The sequence below is a fragment of the Anolis sagrei genome, chromosome 3, assembly GCF_037176765.1.
Source record: "Anolis sagrei isolate rAnoSag1 chromosome 3, rAnoSag1.mat, whole genome shotgun sequence".
NCBI lineage: Eukaryota > Metazoa > Chordata > Lepidosauria > Squamata > Dactyloidae > Anolis > Anolis sagrei.
Genome location: NC_090023.1, coordinates 170,384,605 through 170,402,620, shown reverse-complemented (window position 1 = coordinate 170,402,620; position 18,016 = coordinate 170,384,605). Strand labels below are relative to the sequence as shown.

The window sequence follows — 18,016 nt, the reverse complement described above, 5'->3', positions numbered from 1 at the left end:
CTGAAGCGGGAAAGATGGTCGGGCCGCTTCTCGCGAGAACACTGCAACGGGATCTTTGCTCGCGGTGAGTGGAAGCAGTCTGCGGCGTTTGCGCACGCGCAGAGCGGCGGGGGCAAGGTTCGCGAAAGAGAAAGAGTGTAAGATGGCGGCGCGCTGGGATTCTTTGAGGTTTTGTGGTTGTTTCTTCCCTCCAGTGCAGGCATGGGTAAACTTGGGCCCTTCAGGTGTTTTGGGCTTCCATTCCCACCATTCCTAACAGCCTCAGGCCCTTTCCTTTTCACCAGGGCGGCCTCACACAAGCACCATATGATGCTGTCAATTCAAAGTAAAATTAAAGCATTAAAAACCATTAAAACATTAAAAATCATTAAAACACATTACACAGATTCATTCGACAGTAGATTTATTTATTTATCGTGTCATCAGCAACCATACCATTGTATTATATTTCTAACAGAACAAAACAAACAGATAAAAAACCCACAAATTTTGCAAACTTGGTAGTAGATTAAATGTCCTTTGACCAGTATGTGGCCACTTGGAGTGCCTCTGGTGTTGCCGCAAGGAGGTCCTCCATTGTGCATGTAGCAGGGCTCAGGATGCATTGCAGCAGGTGGTCTGTGGTTTGCTCTTCTCCACACTCGCATGTCGTGGATTCCACTTTGTAGCCCTATTTTTGAAGGTTGGCTCTGCATCTTGTGGTGCCAGAGCGCAGTCTGTTCAGCGCCTTCCAAGTCACCCAATCTTCTGTGTGCCCAGGAGGGAGTCTCTCATCTGGTATCACCCATAGATTGAGGTGCTGGGTTTGAGCTTGCCACTTTTGGACTCTCGCTTGCTGAGGTGTTCCAGCGAGTGTCTCTGTAGATCTAAGAAAACTGTTTCTTGATTTAAGTCGTTGACGTGCTGGCTGCCAAACAAGGGATGAGCTGGAGATGTCACTGCCTTGGTCCTTTCACTATTGGCTGCTACTTCCCGGCGGATGTCAGGTGGTGCAATACCGGCTAAGCAGTGTAATTTCTCCAGAGGTGTAGGGCACAGACACCCCGTAATAATGCGGCATGTCTCATTATTAGACAGTAGATTATACATGCAGGTAAAACCAAATCCAAGTCTACGCAGATTCAATGTCGTAAATATCCTGTCTTTTTTCCAGTTGCCGCTATTCGATTAATTAAACACCTGGTCCCAGAGCCAAGTCTTCACTTGTCTTCTAAAGGACAGGAGGGAGGTGGCCAACCTGATGTCCCTGGGGAGAGAGTTCCACAGACGCGGGGGGCCACTGCCGAGAAGGCCCTGTCTCTCGTCCCCACCAACTGTGTTTGCTATAATGATGGGATTGAGAGCAGGACCTCTCTTGAAGATCTTATGATTTATTTATTTATTTAGAACTTTTATATACCGGTCTTCTCACCTCCAGCAAGGGACTCAGGCCGGTTTACAACAAAGGAATTCATACACAATAGTTTAAAATAGTTTAAAACATCACATCCAATAATACATTAAAGTACTATCGTATAATTATATAAGGCCAAATCGTTAGCATAAAATCACTATTCATCTCCATCCATCCGTGTGGTCAAGAGTTATTGCCTCACTCATCAAATGCCAGATTCCAGAGCCCAGAGCCAGGTTTTCACCAGGTCAGGAGGAAAGGGGCAGTTCTAATCTCCAATGGGAGAGAGTTCCAGAGCCGAGGGGCCACCACCGAGAAGGCTCTGTCCCTCGTCCCCACCAGATGCGATTGCGAGGGTGGTGGGACCGAGAGCAGGGCCCCTCCAGAAGATCTTAACAACCTTGATGATTCATAGGGGAGAATCCGTTCGAACAGGTAAACTGGGCCGGAGTCTTTTAGGGATTTATAGGTCAACACCAGCACTTTGAATTGTGCTCGGAAACTTCGTGATGGCTCGTGGGATGAGATACGTTGGGACAGGTAGTCTGGGCCAGAACCATTTAGGGCTCTAAAGGTTAAAGCCAGCACTTTGAATTGTGCTCGGAAACTTCGTGATGGCTCGTGGGATGAGATACGTTGGGACAGGTAGTCTGGGCCAGAACCATTTAGGGCTCTAAAGGTTAAAGCCAGCACTTTGCATTGTGCTCGGAAGCTGATTGGCAGCCAGTAGAGTTGGCGTAACAAAGGAGTTGTATGTTCCCTGTATGTCACACCTGGCTGCCTGACCGTTGGACTAGTTGAAGTCTTCAAAGGCAGCCCTATGTAGAATGCGTTGCAGTAGTCTATACGGGATGTAACAAGAGCGTGGACCATTGTGGCCAAGTCAGACTTCTCAAGGAACTTCTATTACTTCTATTGAAGTAGATGCCTATCTGGCCTTATATGACCAAGTTGAAATAAATTGGCGGAGGAAATGCTATATACAAGGTCACGTAACTCTGCTCAGTTAATTTAATGTTTGGCAATTCTGAACAACCAGTATCGCTGGCTGGGATGGGAAGGAGGCTGGGCTCACCTTTTGTGGGTTTTCTGGACTTTCACCTCAAGCTTTGAGTCACTTCATCACATCTTCCCAGTCAGTAGCATGTAGCCAGCAATCTGTGTGCTACACGGAGGAGGTCCTCAGACCCCTGGAAAGGCCTAAACAGGGATGCAGTTTTCAGTGTCCCAGGACTGAATAGGATGAGTTCAACCAATAAAATATGTTTAATTGTAACATGTCACTGTAACAACAGCAACAATAATAACTTTATATCCTGCCCTTTCTCCCCAAGGGGACTCAGGGTGTTTTACAACAGATATTGGCAAACATTCAATGCAGTGAGAAGCTGAACAAAGACAAAAATAACCAACCCTCAAATCCCTAAAACAAACCCACACTTTACTGCAGTATTACCAGTAATATTATATGTAATATATAATACACAATTATATTATTACATATTATATTGTGCTATATTATTATAACTATAAGTCATTATATTAAGGACTCTCATAGTCAAGAGTCCAAATTCTGAAAGTTTACAACTGCAAAGGGGAGTATGGATCTACTATGGTGTCTTTTTTGTGTAAATTTGTATTCTGTTATATGAAGAAGAAAAAAACATACAATCTTAAAAATTTAACAATCAAGATACACATGCTATTTCCCCAGTCCTACCACCTCTCCCTTCTCACCCATAAACCACTATCCATGACTTCCGCCACCACACCATATGGAACGATTATTAAACCAAACTCTATCCTTATCATTACATTAATATATTCCTTATGCAGCTATTTCAAAATCTATTTTCTTTTTAAGTACCCAAAAACAAGTCTCAATTTTCTAAGTAATTCTTCATTGTTTCTTCCCCTTATGTTATTGGAGAGCTTGGCCATTTGGATATACTCGACTAATTTTCTTCTCCAGTCCTTAATGAGTACTTCTTTTTTCCCATTCCAAGACTTTTGTATTGTAATTCTCACAGCCACAAAACTATATTGGCAAATTTCTATAATATAATAAAATAAAACTTTATTTATATATCGCCTCTCAGGGCAGTTTATACACACAAAAAAGGCAAAGATACAATGTCCTACACAAATACAAGCATCTCAAAATAAAACTATACAAGGTAATAACCATGGCTCCCTCGTGGCGCAGCGGGTTAAACCACTGAGTTGCTAAACTTGCTGACCGAAAGGTCAGCAGTTCGAATCCAGAGAGCAGGGTGAGCTCCCGCTGTTAGGCCCAGTTTGAAAACATGCAAATGTGAGTAGATCAATAGGTACCGTTTTGGCAGGAAGGTAATGGTGCTCCATGCAGCCATGCTGGCCCCATGACCTAGGAGGTGTTTACGGACAACGCCGGCTCTTCAGCTTAGACATGGAGATGAGCACTACTCTCCAGAGTTGGACACAACTAGACTTAATGTCAGGGGAAACCTTTACTTTAATAACCACGAATTTATGACAAAAGAGAAATTAACATCAAAATGAAAAACAGAGTATGAATAATCGAGTAAGCATAATTATACTAATAACATAATTAACAAGACATAAAACCTTGAGAACACGATTACAATACATAAAAATACGTCTTTACTAATGGTGTTTTGCACTGCGGTTCTTGGGTGTTCATAGTTCTTGTGGTGACCTTGCCGTAGGGTTTTCTTAGTAGAATTTAATGAGGGGGTTGTCTTTACACAGAAGATAAATATAGATTAAGGGTATTGTCTCTTTTTCTTCCCTGGGTTTAATATTAACTAAGACATTTGTACAACAGTTGGAAAGAAGAGTTACCATTTTGCAAGAGAACCTTCTGAAAACAAGCAAAACTCCAAAGAGGGAAAATGCAGATTTCTATTTTCACCATTGATACATTTACAGATCAGCCATTTCGTGGCAACCCTGCAGCTGTTTGTCTTCTTGAAGATGTAAGTTTTTGACATTTGCCTTTAACTTAAACATGACTATTGCTTAACAATATCCTAATTTTTGGTTGGTGAATTGATGCAGTTTCTGCTAATTTCAATATGACTTTGTTTAACTAGTGACAGTTTAGGTGTTATGGTGCAATGACGTGCTGTTTCTTCAGAAATTAAAAAGTTATTAACTAATAAAAATTCTCTTTAGAAAGTGGTTTGAGGGGCACCAGTGGACTTGTATCTTCCTTCGGATCACACACCAAAATACTGCTCATAGTCTTTCTGCGGTCTGTACGTCACACAATAGCTGTCTCCTTTCTTTACAGTTTACTGCACCAAGTCTGTGTCCCTTTTCAGAGTTGACTTATAATGGAGAAATACCGCATTTCCTGTCCCATACAAGTCTTTCATCTTTTAGATCAGGGGTCCACAAACTTTTTAAACAGAGGGCCAGGTCACAGTCCCTCAAACTGCTGGTGGGCCGGATTATAATTTGAAAAAGAAAAAGAAAAGAATGAATCGCTATGCATTCTGCACATATGTTATTTGTAGTGTAAAAAACACTTAAAAACAATACAATAATTAAAATGAGGAACAATGTAAACACATATAAACTTATTAGTATTTCAATGGGAAATGTGGGCTGCTTTTGGCTGATTAGATAGAATTGTTGTTGTTATGTGCTTTCAAGTCTTTTCAGACTTAGGTTGACCCTGAGCGAGGGCCAGGTAAATGACCTTGGAGGGCCACATCTGGCCCCCGGGCCTTAGTTTGAGGACCCCTGCTCTAGATCACTCAATACACATGGCAGCTTTTACATATACTCAGAGATGAACTGGTTGCTTAGGAAAACAGAAAAAGATTTGTGTGTGTGGTATGCGTGTAGTCCCCGGTGGTACAGTGGGTTAAGGCGCTGAGCTGCTGAGCTTGTTGACCAAAAGATCGCAGGTTCAATTCCGGGGAGCGGTTTGAGCTTCCACTGTCAGCCCTAGCTTCTGCCAACCTAGCAGTTCAAAAACATGCAAATCAATAGGTACCGCTCTGGCGGGAAGGTAATGGCGCTCCATGCAGTCATGCTGGTCACATGACCCTAGAGGTGTCTATTGACAACGCCGGCTCTTCGGCTTAGAAATGGAGATGAGCACCACACCCCAGAGTCAGACATGACTGGACTTAATGTCAGGGGAAAACCTTTACCTTTACCTGATCATGGTTGGTGGATATGTTGGATAAAAATGAGAATCAGAAGCATCTTAAGCTTTAGGTCCCAATCATGGGGTCTTTATGAAATGCACATGATGGAAAATATTTCAAAGCATGCACGAACCATCTTATATTTGCTATAAAATGCTTTTTCCCAATTAGGAACTGGAAGAAAACTGGCACCAAAAAATTGCAAATGAAATGAACCTTACAGTAACTGCATTCCTCAGAAAATTGAACCCGACAGATGATTTTGCCAAAAGTAAGACCCTTTTGATAAATTTTTAAAAAAATGTTGTTTCACTGGTGGTTTCAGGTAAATCGTGGTTTTTATTTATTAATATTGAAGGAAAATGGTGAAAAGGAAATTGAATAGAAAGATGGATAGAAAAGGTGTTATGTGAAGTCACCCTTTGTTTTCTATTTTGGAGAAGAAACAGTGCTGGCATTAGCCTTTCAATAAAGGTATGTCAACTCATCTTTAAATAGGCTATTTATTAACTGAAAGTAAAACCCTGATTCAAAGTGTGGTGGCTATAGAGAATTAAGATAGATCATAAGTCCTTTCTCTTGCAGAAATCCTTTCTGCCATTGATCTGCCATTTGAATGACCTGTTAGTAGTTCTGCTCTGTCTTAAGATCTGCTACCAAAAGAGCAAAAACAAACAACAAAAAAGAGGTGAACATGGATAAATGTTGAAGGAGTTGAGTGCCACTTACTCTTTAGACCCGGGCTTCCCAGGGACATAGCCAGCCACCATGTGGTCATAATGACATACACAAATGATGGTATTATTTATTATTTAAAACATTTATATCCCGATCTTCTCAACCTACGTAGAGGGACTTAGACCGGGTTACATCAAGGATTCAATGCTAATAGTACAATCTAAAAACATCATATAATGGAAATTCTGAGTGGTAATTCTGAGTGCTTTCCCATATCCTGAGGTTGGAAGTGGCTTGGATCCAATGCTCCTTCAGTTTGTGTAATTTCAGCCTTGATGTCTCTTGGCCAGTAAGGGTTGTGCTTCAGACAAAGAACATAATCTTTAGCATTCCATTTAGTACAACTGAATTATGCAACTTTATATCATGCAGCAACTTTAAAAAATATATTGATGGCTTAATCATGTGTAAGTCAGCAAGCTTAATATAATGTATGAAAACTCACCTTCTCTGTTCTTTTTGAAGAAGTATATTATAGCCTAAATGTAGTTGTTACTGGCTCTCATCATTTCTTTTCTTAGGCTCCCATTTTGGACTGAGGTGGTTTACCCCAACTGAAGAGCTCCCTCTCTGTGGTCATGCCACCCTTGCATCGGCTGCTATCCTATTCCATAACAAGAGTAAATAACATTTACCAATTTTGTGTTTGATACTGTGAATACTTTAGAAGCCTGCATTATAGTTATATTTTTTTCTCATTTAAAAACAGAAAATGCGAATTGCACTCTCACATTTCTAACACGGAGTGGGGAATTGATTGCCAGAGAAGCCGAAGATCATATAATCTTGGATTTGCCCCTTTATTTCACCCATCCACAGGTTAAATTGAAATAGTTCCTTTTCCAATTGCTAGCATTTCTTCAAATGAGAAGATAAAATTCATGCATTATTTTCATTTTTTTCTCTTTTTTACTCAGGATATTAAGGAAGTGGAAGAGTTAGTGAAGGTATGGCCCCATTATTATAGTGTAATGATTGTGTTGTACTGCATTGGGATTAAGTGTTATTAATCAGTCCTGTTTCTCATGTGGTTTTGGCAGAGTTGCTCTCTTTTTTCCTGGAATAGTATGGCTTTGTATGTTGTTGACATATTTCCAGCATGGCCTTTGTACACCAGATTTTGTAAATATAATTTGAATATTTGATGAGATCTTTTTATTAACTCATGAATTTTGTTCTGCATGAGGATGTTTTACTCAAGATAGTGTTAAGATAATTACTCAAGATAGTAATTAAGTTATGAACTCTGAAAGATAATTTTTATTAACCCAATGAATAACGTCTGTGCCATGATGAAAAAAAAAAGTCCTTCTGAATTTCTTAAAATTGCCATGCACCTCTGTAAAAAAATTAGGAGATACTGTCTTCTATTTCAGAATTCAAACATTTTTAAATAATGTAGCCATCCCTTTTGGATTTTGTTATAGTTACCATAGTGAGAAATTGTTGCCTGTAATCATTTGCACCCCCAGTGATTCCTTTGGAGTTTTGACGTCAGATAAAAGTGTACTTTGAAGATGGATCCAGCAGTTCCATCATTTTATTTATTTTATTTTTAATCTCAAATAATCTCTGCAGACTGACTCCAAATTGAGACTCTAGAATTGCAGGCGAAGAGTTTTATCACCTGCATTCTCCACTGTGATCCTGTAATGTTTGCCTTTCACTTAGAGCAGGGTTGGGGAACATCTGGCCCTGGGGCTGTATATGGCCCCAACATATTTTTGTCTGCTCCTTGGTCTCTCACCCAAATACTGAACCAAGTACCATATAAGGCCCGCAAAATCATTTGGTCTGTCCTGAGGCAGGCATCCTTCACCAGTCCATGCACGCACTTAACCTGTCTCCTATTGCTCCTTAGAACCACCACGCTGATTCTTCTATGGGCTGGGTACCACTTACTATTTAGACCCAAGCTGCTTCCCAGTTCCTTTCCTCATGCAGTTGCATTATCCTTCTGCTGCTCTTGTTTTTGCCAACTGAACTGAAGCTGGTAAACATGTATGCATTCAGGCAGCCACGTGTACTGCGTTGGCTTTCAAGCTTTCATTTGATTTAAGATATAACTTATAATAATAGAATTATATATTGTTTGACCTGGCAATGATGTTATACATATCCAAGTGATCCTTGGCAGAAGAAAGATTCCCCATCCCTGCCTTAGAGGATATGAAGGGATGTTTGTGTAAAAACAACATTGGGAGCATCAAGACCCTTTTGGCTTTATTTTTATTTATTTTTATTTATTAATCAATTTTTGTATACCGCCACTCCTCGAAGGCTCGGAGCGGTTTACAATATACATATGCGATACATTACATTCAAAATCAAAGAAAAATTTCAATCAGCAAAATTCAAATGCCAGCCTAAATAAATAAGTTTTACAAGCTCTACGAAAAGATAGTAAGTCTCGGAGAGCTCGTGTTTCCGCTGGCAAGGCATTCCACAGGTAAGGAGCCACCACCGTGAATGCTCTATGCCTAGTAGACATCAGGGGAATGGTCCTAAAATTGGGAACTTCAAGGAGATTCTGATCGTCTGAACGGAGTGATCTCGGGGGTTGGTACGGGGTGAGGTGGTCGCTCAGGTACTCCGACCCCAGGCCATATAAGGCCTTAAAAGTTGCTCAGTTGGCAACCAGTGCAGTTGCTGCAAGATTGGAGTGATATGACACCTCTCTGGGACCCCTACGAGAAGCCGGGCAGCAGCATTTTGCACTAGTTTAAGTTTCCGGATCACCGACAAAGGCAGGTCTATGTAGAGGGCGTTACAGTAGTCCAACCTTGAGATGACCGTAGCCTGGATCACCGTAGCCAGGTCGTCCCTGGACAGATAGGGAGCCAGGCGCCTCGCCTGATGCAGATGGGGGGCACACCTACTCACACCTCCACTAGGGGAATATTGGGAGAGGTGGCCACTTTATAAATTTTCCTGCCAAGGCAGACTTTATTAGAACTTTAATAAAATGGTGCATGAAAATGAAGTATGGTAATGATGTGCAAAGATTATCATGCATTTTTATCTCCAGGCAGCTGTAGGCGATAAGAGTGTTCAGGATGTTCGCTATTCTCCAGACACAAAAAACCTTCTTGTTCGTCTCAGTGATGCTTATGAAAGGTACTTGCATTTCTGTTACACATTTCTTGGGTAGTTATTTGTACATTGTCTGTGTCCCACTTCCCTCCTCCTTCTATGGCTTCTTCAGTTTATTTGGCATTGAATAACGGAATCATAGAGAGTTAAAAAGGGCTTTCTCTACTACCAAGGCCATTTTTTGCTGCAGTTAGTTGTTAAGTTGGCTTTTTCCTTGACATATCTCTTGCTGCTGGCCTCCTCTTTGTGCTTCTTCACCCTCATTATCTTCAGGAACATATAGGAAGTGATTTCTATGTTGGATCTATTCTAAATCCATTCTATTTTTTTTCTACTCCTGACAGTGAATATCCTCTGAGTGCTTTTTCAGTGTTGTACTCTTCTTCGTTCTCATTGGCATTTTCTTCTTGTTGGTTCCATGGGATCAGTTCTCCCTCTGTTCTGTCCCGGATGTCCTTGGGTTCTGCTGATACTTTGAAGCATCTTGACACTTAACTGCAGTGTTCTGACCTCCTCTTTCAAGCTGTAAGTGAAGTCAGTGAGGTTTTCTGTTAAGAAGACAAACATTGCAGCAGTCAACAGCAGATCCTTGTGCCCCCATCCTTGCAATTATTTTTTCCACCTCTGTTATGCTGTAATACCTTTTACTGATATATTTTTGGGCTTGCACAAATCGTGGCCCAGCCTTTTAAATTTTTAAATTGCCTTGAACAAGCAGAATTTCTTTTTTTATATGTGTGTTATGGTGAGAATTTTTATGCTTATATTTTGTTTTGTTAATTTTATGGTTATGTTGTTTTTACTTTGTATGTTTTGTGATGTTACCTGGGAATCTGAGGGGGAGATGGAGCGGTAAATGAATAAAGTTATTATTATTATTATTATTATTATTATTATTATTATTGTGGCTGTTAGTTCTGCCCCAAGCAAGTCAGCGACTTAGCAGAGGTCCCTTCCCCTTAGACCATATGCTCAAGGTGAGCATATGGTCAAAATAAAACAAAAGCCCTCACATAAGCCTTCAAAACAAACTAATGGTGACTTCCGAAAATCTCTCCGCAGAGACTGTGTTACGAAGACAGAGGCAGCAACTACAGTGAGCTTGTGGCTAGTAGGTCTGCCTCCATTAAAATGCATGGAAATGTAACAGGATCTGGAAACTGTTCTCACTTGGGTTTAGCTATTTCTGCAGCAAAAGTTGGGTTTACATATTTAGTGGGAACAAATGGCAGCCTCCTTAATTGAAAGCGAGATATCCCTAAATATAAAATACAATGGAATTGTGACCAAGCTCGTAACTTAATTTGTTCATAAGTCAAAGCAAATCTCTCAATTGAAATGCATTAAAATGATATTAATCTGTTCCAGAGCTCAGTCACAGAACAAACATACTGTGATGTCTCCTTTATTATAACTGAGCAAAATTTAGCATAATCTTCTGTATTTCTGTCTTCCTTCACCCCTACTTTATCCTACTGTTTCGATTACAGTCAATATTTTTTATTCGGAAGACTAGAGAATGTTGTTGAACTGCAAGATGATGAAAATTGCAGTCCAACAACATCTGGAAGGCATCACATTCCCTAATTATGCCAGATTATACAAGCCTTACAGGCTTGGATGTAATGCTGCCATATTCATTCTAGTTATCTGCATCTAAATTACATGTTTGGTTGTTATTGTTCTTTTTATTTCACATTCAATGCTTAAACATCAAGGGCTGATCTGGAGAAACTGAAAGTGGATGCCGAAAAACTGATGTCAGCTGAGAAGACTGGGAAAATAAAAGGAGTAATCGTCACACTGAAGGGAGATGGCCATGGGAAACTGGAAAGCTATGACTTCTACTCCCGCTACTTTGCACCTTGGTATGGTGTTTCGGAGGATCCAGTTACAGGTGTGTTTTTTTGCATGTGAACAGAGAGTGTTTGTTTGACAGAGGTTATGGAAAAGTTCCTAGTTGTTGCTTAATTATGTCGGTATTCTAGACCAGGGGTCCGCAAACTTTTTAAACAGAGGACCAGGTCAAAATCCCTCAAACTATTGGAGGGCCGGATTATAATTTGGAAAAAAAATGAATGAATTCCTATGCACACTGCACATATCTTATTTGTAGTGCAAAAAACACTTTAAAACAATAGAACAATTAAAATGAAGAACAATTTTAATAAATATAAACGTATTAGTATTTCAGTGGGAAGTGTGGATCTGCTTTTGGCTGATTTGAATTTGGATTGTTGTTATTGTTGTGTGATTTCAAGTCGTTTCAGACTTAGGTTGCCCTGAGTGAGGGCCGGTTAGATGACCTTGAAGGGACATATCTGGCCCTCGGGCCATAATTTGAGGACCCCTGTTCTAGATGAACAGCCACATGGATGGGTTGTTGTAGGTTTTTTTCGGGCTATATGGCCATGCTCTAGAGGCATTTTCTCCTAACGTTTCATTTGCATCTATGGCAAGCATCCTCAGAAGTAGTGAGGTCTGTTGGAACTAGGAAAATGGGTTTATATATCTGTTAATGACCAGGGTGGGACAAAGGACTCTTGTCTGTTGGAGCTGTCTGTTTCAACTGACCACCTTGATTAGCATTTGATGGCCTGGGAGTGCCTGGGGGAATCTTTTGTTGAGAGGTGATTAGATGTCCCTGATTGTTTCCCCTCTGCTGTTTTGCTGTTGTAATTTTAGAGGGTTTTTTTTAATACTGGATCATTTTCAGCAAAAGGACAGAGCCCTGTACCACCTTCAATTAGGGTTGGGCACCTTTCTATCATATAAAGCAGGGGTCCTCAAACTTTTTAAACAGAGGGCCAGGTCACAGTCCCTCAGACTGTTGGAGGGCTGGATTATAATTTGAAAAAAGCATGAATGCACGTATCTTATTTGTAGTGCAAAAAACACTTTAAAACAATACAATAATTAAAATGAACAATTTTAACAAATATAAACTTATTAGTATTTCAGTGGGAAATGTGGGCCTGCTTTTGGCTGATGAGATAGGATTGTTGTTGTTGTTGTGTGCTTTCAAGTCGTTTCAGTCTTAGGTTGACCCTGAGTGAGGGCCGGGTAAATGACCTTGGAGGACCGTATTTGGCCCCCGGGCCATAGTTTGAGGACCCCTGATATAAGGAATAGGAAATGCACATGACCTGTCTTTCTATCATTCCTAGGTTGCAAAGCCCTCTTTGATGGGTCTTATGTGGAGGTGGGCTGGTGGGGTTGGAATTACACTCACAGATGACGGATGTGTCTTGGCAGTATTGCGTCCTGGTCAATCTTTGCAATGCTCCTGGTCAAGTTTTGTGATTAGGGATCTTGCTTGTGATTTTTAAAATATACTTTTATATGCTTTACTTATCAGTAAAATGTCTCTACTTTTTCAGTAGGTGAATCATGGTCCTGCAAGACTAATCAAGCAATCTCAGGGTGGGGCTATGTAGGCAAAGGGGTGACTCTGGGATAGTGGGAGCCAAGCCAGGGATGCATTTTAGTGCCTTCTTTCCATTCACATTCCTGGGTGCACTTCCTTTTAAAATCTGAATTTCTAAACCCTCAATGATAGAACCTTGATAGAGAGTTGACAGCCAGTTAGAACTACATCAGGATCCCATGGACACATAGAGCGCCCCTGAGAGACCTTCACAGTGCTTTTTGTTTCTTCGTTCATACCCACTTTGCTATAAGATCTTGCTTGCATTTACATAAAAGCATGTACATAAAATGATTTAACTTGTCTTGTGTACTAAAGTGTGCTTGTGTCCATATTTTTCAGTTACATGTCAATTTTATCTGTTTTGCACAAACGTTATTTTTAGGAAATGTCCTGTAAGTTTTAGGTAATTTCTGAAATGAAGCATGTGATGAGTTTTAAACACTTGCTACATAAATACTTAGTGTTGCTGTTACTGCTTCTGTAATCTTACCTTCTTTCCATTTCCTTTTAAGGATTTGCCCACACTGTTTTAAGTAGTTACTGGTCAGAGCAACTGGGGAAAAAGGAAATGTGTGGTAAGAATTCCTGTTTGTAGCATTTTTATTCTACTCCTTTGATCTAAAAGGTTTCCAGAACAGCTTGGGTACAACCATTTTTTTTTTAAAAAAATCTCCAGACCTCCTACTTCAGGCTAAACCTGAAAAACCAGAACTACAAAAATATCTAACAGTCCCAGGCCATAGTGCTGCATAGTTAAAAGAGGCCCATGGATACATGAGTGCCTTCTGTCCCTATAAGGATGTGAAAATCGCAACCACTTTTTCATGTAGTTCCTCCAAATTGAGCATTCTACTCTTGTCATTTCATAAATCACAACCCTTCGTATTTTTTCCCCACACTGGAATTTAATTGAGTTTATAACACATCTAATGTACATATTAATAATAATAATAATCATCATCATCGTCATCGTCATCATCATCTTTATTTATACCCCGCCACCATCTCCCCCAACGGGGACTCGGGGCGGCTTACACGAGGCCAAGCCCGAACAACAGATTACAATAAAATAAGATACAAATTGCAATAAAATAAACAACATAGCATTAAAGTATAAAACATCTCTCTATATATAAATGTTCTGTGCATAATGAGTACCTTAAAAACAAAAGAACCAATGAACGAAATCACATCAAATTTAGCAACAAAACATCTCACAACACAAGGAGTGTACATTACTCAAAAAATTATGATTTTGTCATTTGGGAGTTGTAGTTGCTGGGATTTATAGTTCACCTATAATCAAAGAGCATTCTGAACTCCACCACTGATGGAATTGAACCAAACTTGGCACACAGGACTCCCCTGACCAAGAGAAAACACTAGAAGGTTTTGGTGGGCATTGACCTTAAGTTTTGGAGTTGTAGTCCACTTACATCTAGAGGGCACTGTGGACTCAAACAATGATGGATCTGGACCAAACTTGGCACGAATACTCAATATGCCCAAATATAAACACAGATGGAGTTTGGGGGAAATACACCTTGACATTTGGGAGTTGTAGTTACTGGGATTTATAGTTCACCTACAATCAAGGAGCAATCTGAACCCCACCAATGACAGAATTGGGGCAAACTTCCCACACAGAACCATCATGACCAACAGAAAATACTGTGTTTTCTGGTGGTCTTTGGTGACCCTTTTGACACCCCCTGGTGACCCCCCCCCCGGGTCTTCCCAGGTTGGGAAATGCTGCCTTAAGGCCATCCAGTCCAACTCCTTTCACCAGGGCAAGAAATACTGTTTATCCACAAGCATAAAGACATTACATATATTAGAAACCAACACTTTCTCATTACTTTATTTTCCAGATCACCAGACTGGGCCACAGCAATGCATGGCAGGGGACAGCTAGTAAACATATAAACAATATACACAAAACATAAAGAGAAAAAAGCTGTAAACCAAACATAACAGCAGCGAGTGGACCACATGTACATAAAATGATTTAACTTGTCTCATGTACTAAAGTGTGTTCATATTTTTCAGTTACGTATCAATTTTATCTGTTTTGCACAAACTTTATTTTTAGGAAATGTCCTGTAAGTTTTATAAAATATATGAATACTTTGAAATAAGGCGTGTCTTTTGTCTCAACCAATCTTGGAAGATGCAACTACTAGCAAATTAAGATAAAGATATCTTAAAATTCATTTTCCTTTAAGGTTGGAGCTAAACAAGTACTTTATGAGAAACAATGGATTGGATACAAATATAATCATACCGAAGAAATTAAATGCACATACACATATCAAATTCAATAAAATAAATCGGTATACTAAATATAATTCAGTCTGGATCTGGATAGAATCATAGAATTATAGAATCATAGAATTGTAGAGTTGGAAGAGACCTCATGGGCCATCCAGTCCAACCCCCTGCCAAGAAGCAGGAATATTGCATTCAAAGCACCCCTGACAGATGGCCATCCAGCCTCTGCTTAAAAGCTTCCAAAGAAGGTGCCTCCACCACACTCCAGGGCAGAGAGTTCCACTGCTGAACGGCTCTCACAGTCAGGAAGTTCTTCCTCATGTTCAGATGGAATCTCCTTTCTTGTAGTTTGAAGCCATTGTTTCATGTCCTAGTCTCCAGGGAAGCAGAAAACAAGCTTGCTCCCTCCTCCCAATGCCTTTCTCTCATGTATTTATACATTTTTTTCATGTCTCCTCTCAGCCTTCTCTTCTTCAGGCTAAACATGCCCAGCTCTTTAAGCCACTCCTCATAGGGCTTGTTCTCCATACCCTTGATCATTTTAGTCGCCCTCCTCTGGATCTTGAGAAGTAGATGTTGTTATTTGGCTAGCTTTGAGTGACACAACCATGTACAAATTCAACCTTTCTTCATCTCTTTGTTCAGCATTTCAGTGTTCTGCTCGTGGAGGAAGGCTGAAGATTTCACTTCGGCAGGATGGAAGAGTAGACCTTGGTGGCCAATCAAGCATTGTGTTAAAAGGTGTTCTGACCATTTGAAGAAAACCAGATACACTTTCCAGCCATCAGATCGTTCCCAATGCTGCTGATGCGGATGCACGTCTTAATTGGCAAAACGTGACTACTTAATTTCAAAGGCATAATATTCATAGTTTAGAAGCATTGATTGCACTGTAATCAGTGAGATAGTTAACCATCAGTATATAATCAGTATCATAGTAAATACTGTTGTGACTATAAGTAGAGTTAAATTACAAAGATGATTTTTTTTAATAGTGAAAATATAGGAATCATGTTGGAGCCTTATGCCTAAGTGAACTTGATGTCTGCAGGATTTAGAAATATGTATTGCATGTAATGTCAGTGCTTTTGGGTTGCTATGTTGCAGATCCAGCAACATGCCTGCTACTCATGAGTACATGGTGAGCATCAATGTGCAGTGCACTTTAATGCCCAATGTGTCTCATGTCACAATGTCCTTGGCACGCTTGACAATGTCCTGTTACGCCCAGGGGCGGCTCAACCCATTATGCAAAGTAAGCATTTGCAGTATAGTTGATTTTGCCCAGGGGTGCTTTTGAGGTGCTCTTGGGGGAAAATAGACCTTGATATATGCAAGTTGTAGTTACTGGAATGTATAGTTCACCTACAATCAAAGAGCATTCTGACCTCCACCAATGATGGAATTGAACCAAATATGGCACACAGAACTCCCACGATGAACAGAAAATATATATCAATGATTGGTTGGGGGGGGGGGGGCAAAATACTGTTTGCTTACCGTTGAAAATTACCTAGGGCCGCCTCTGGTTACGCCTCTTCATGGGTCTGTAAAGGGGTTTTAGCACCTCTCCTACATACTAGGCCTGTTCAATACATGGTTCTAAATGGTTCTAAAGTACTTACAAAACTAAAGTTCTGGTGGTGAAAATTTCAGAACTCTTTCAAAATTTAATTATTATTTCATTATTGGTGATTTTTATGACAGAACCAATTAGGAACTACCATTTATAATGAAATTTTGAGAGTTTTGTTAGAGTTCTGAAACTTTCACCACCAGAACTTTAGTTTTGTAAGTACTTTAGAACCATTTAGAACAGGGGTCCTCTTTTTAAACAGAGGGCCAGGTCACAGTCCCTCAAACTGTTGGGAAGGCCAGATTATAATTTGAAAAAAATATGAATGAATTCCTATGCACACTGCACATATCTTATTTGTAGTGCAAATAACACTTAAAAACAATACAATAATTAAAATGAAGAACAATTTAATAAATATAAATGTATTAGTATTTCAATGGGAAGTGTGGGCCTACTTTTGGCTGATGAGATAGGATTGTTGTTGTTGTGTGCTTTCAAGTCATTTCAGACCTAGGTTGACTCTGTGCGAGGGCTGGATAAATGACCTTGGAGGGCCGCATCTGGCCCTCGGGCCTTAGTTTGAGGACCCCTGATTTAGAACCATGCATTGAACAGGCCTAGTTACACATAAAAGTCATATTGTATTCCATCAGATCTGTCCAAATAATAATCAATGAATATAAAAGAGATTATTTTAATTTTAGAAATCATGATGAGGAATTTTCTACACTAATAATGAATGTTTAATCTACAAATTAAATAAATTGAGTAATCATGTATCTGCCTTTTTTCCATTAAAAATGTCTCTTAAGCCCTGCCTCTCAGTCCATGTCCATTGACCTTTTCATCCTTGAATACTTTCTGAACCTGTGAAGGCACAGTGATTTAACAAGTGATTCTGTGTGGTCTTCTATTAAGGTACAAAGGCATGTTGATTTTTGAATCTGTGTCCGAATCCAGAAGTTCACACAAGCTGTGAACCTGCCTCTTCAAGGGGAGTGTAACCACTCCAACCCAAGCTGAATCCCTGTTTTCTAATCTGCCTTTCCAGTGAGCAGGAACACATCTCTCTTTCTTGGATTAGATTTCAGTGTGTGTGCCTTCATACAGTCCATTACGAGAAACAGGCACTGGTTCAGAATCAAATCAGCTTGGATTTCAGTAAGGCCTTCGACAAGGTCCCCCATGTCCTTCTGGCAAACAAACTAGTCCAATGTGGGCTAGGCAAAACTACAGTGAGGCGGATCTGTAATTGGTTAAATGGACGAACACAGAGGGTGCTCACCAATGCTTCCTCTTAATCCTGGAAAGAAGTGACGAGTGGAGTGCTGCAGGGTTCCATCCTGGGC

At 40.2% G+C, this 18,016-nt stretch overlaps 1 protein-coding gene across 1 annotated transcript; it reads left to right on the top strand.

Moving 5' to 3' along the window:
* The first annotated feature begins 74 nt into the window (after positions 1–74).
* Positions 75–17,478, top strand: LOC137096495 (phenazine biosynthesis-like domain-containing protein). Its single transcript, XM_067465674.1, has 10 exons — positions 75–137; positions 4,221–4,371; positions 5,728–5,827; positions 6,816–6,914; positions 7,004–7,113; positions 7,212–7,241; positions 9,323–9,411; positions 11,106–11,284; positions 13,330–13,392; positions 15,734–17,478. The coding sequence occupies exons 2-10, from the start codon at positions 4,288–4,290 to the stop codon at positions 15,844–15,846; spliced, it is 867 nt and encodes a 288-aa protein (XP_067321775.1). The 5' UTR covers positions 75–137; positions 4,221–4,287; the 3' UTR covers positions 15,847–17,478.
* Positions 17,479–18,016: the final 538 nt, after the last annotated feature.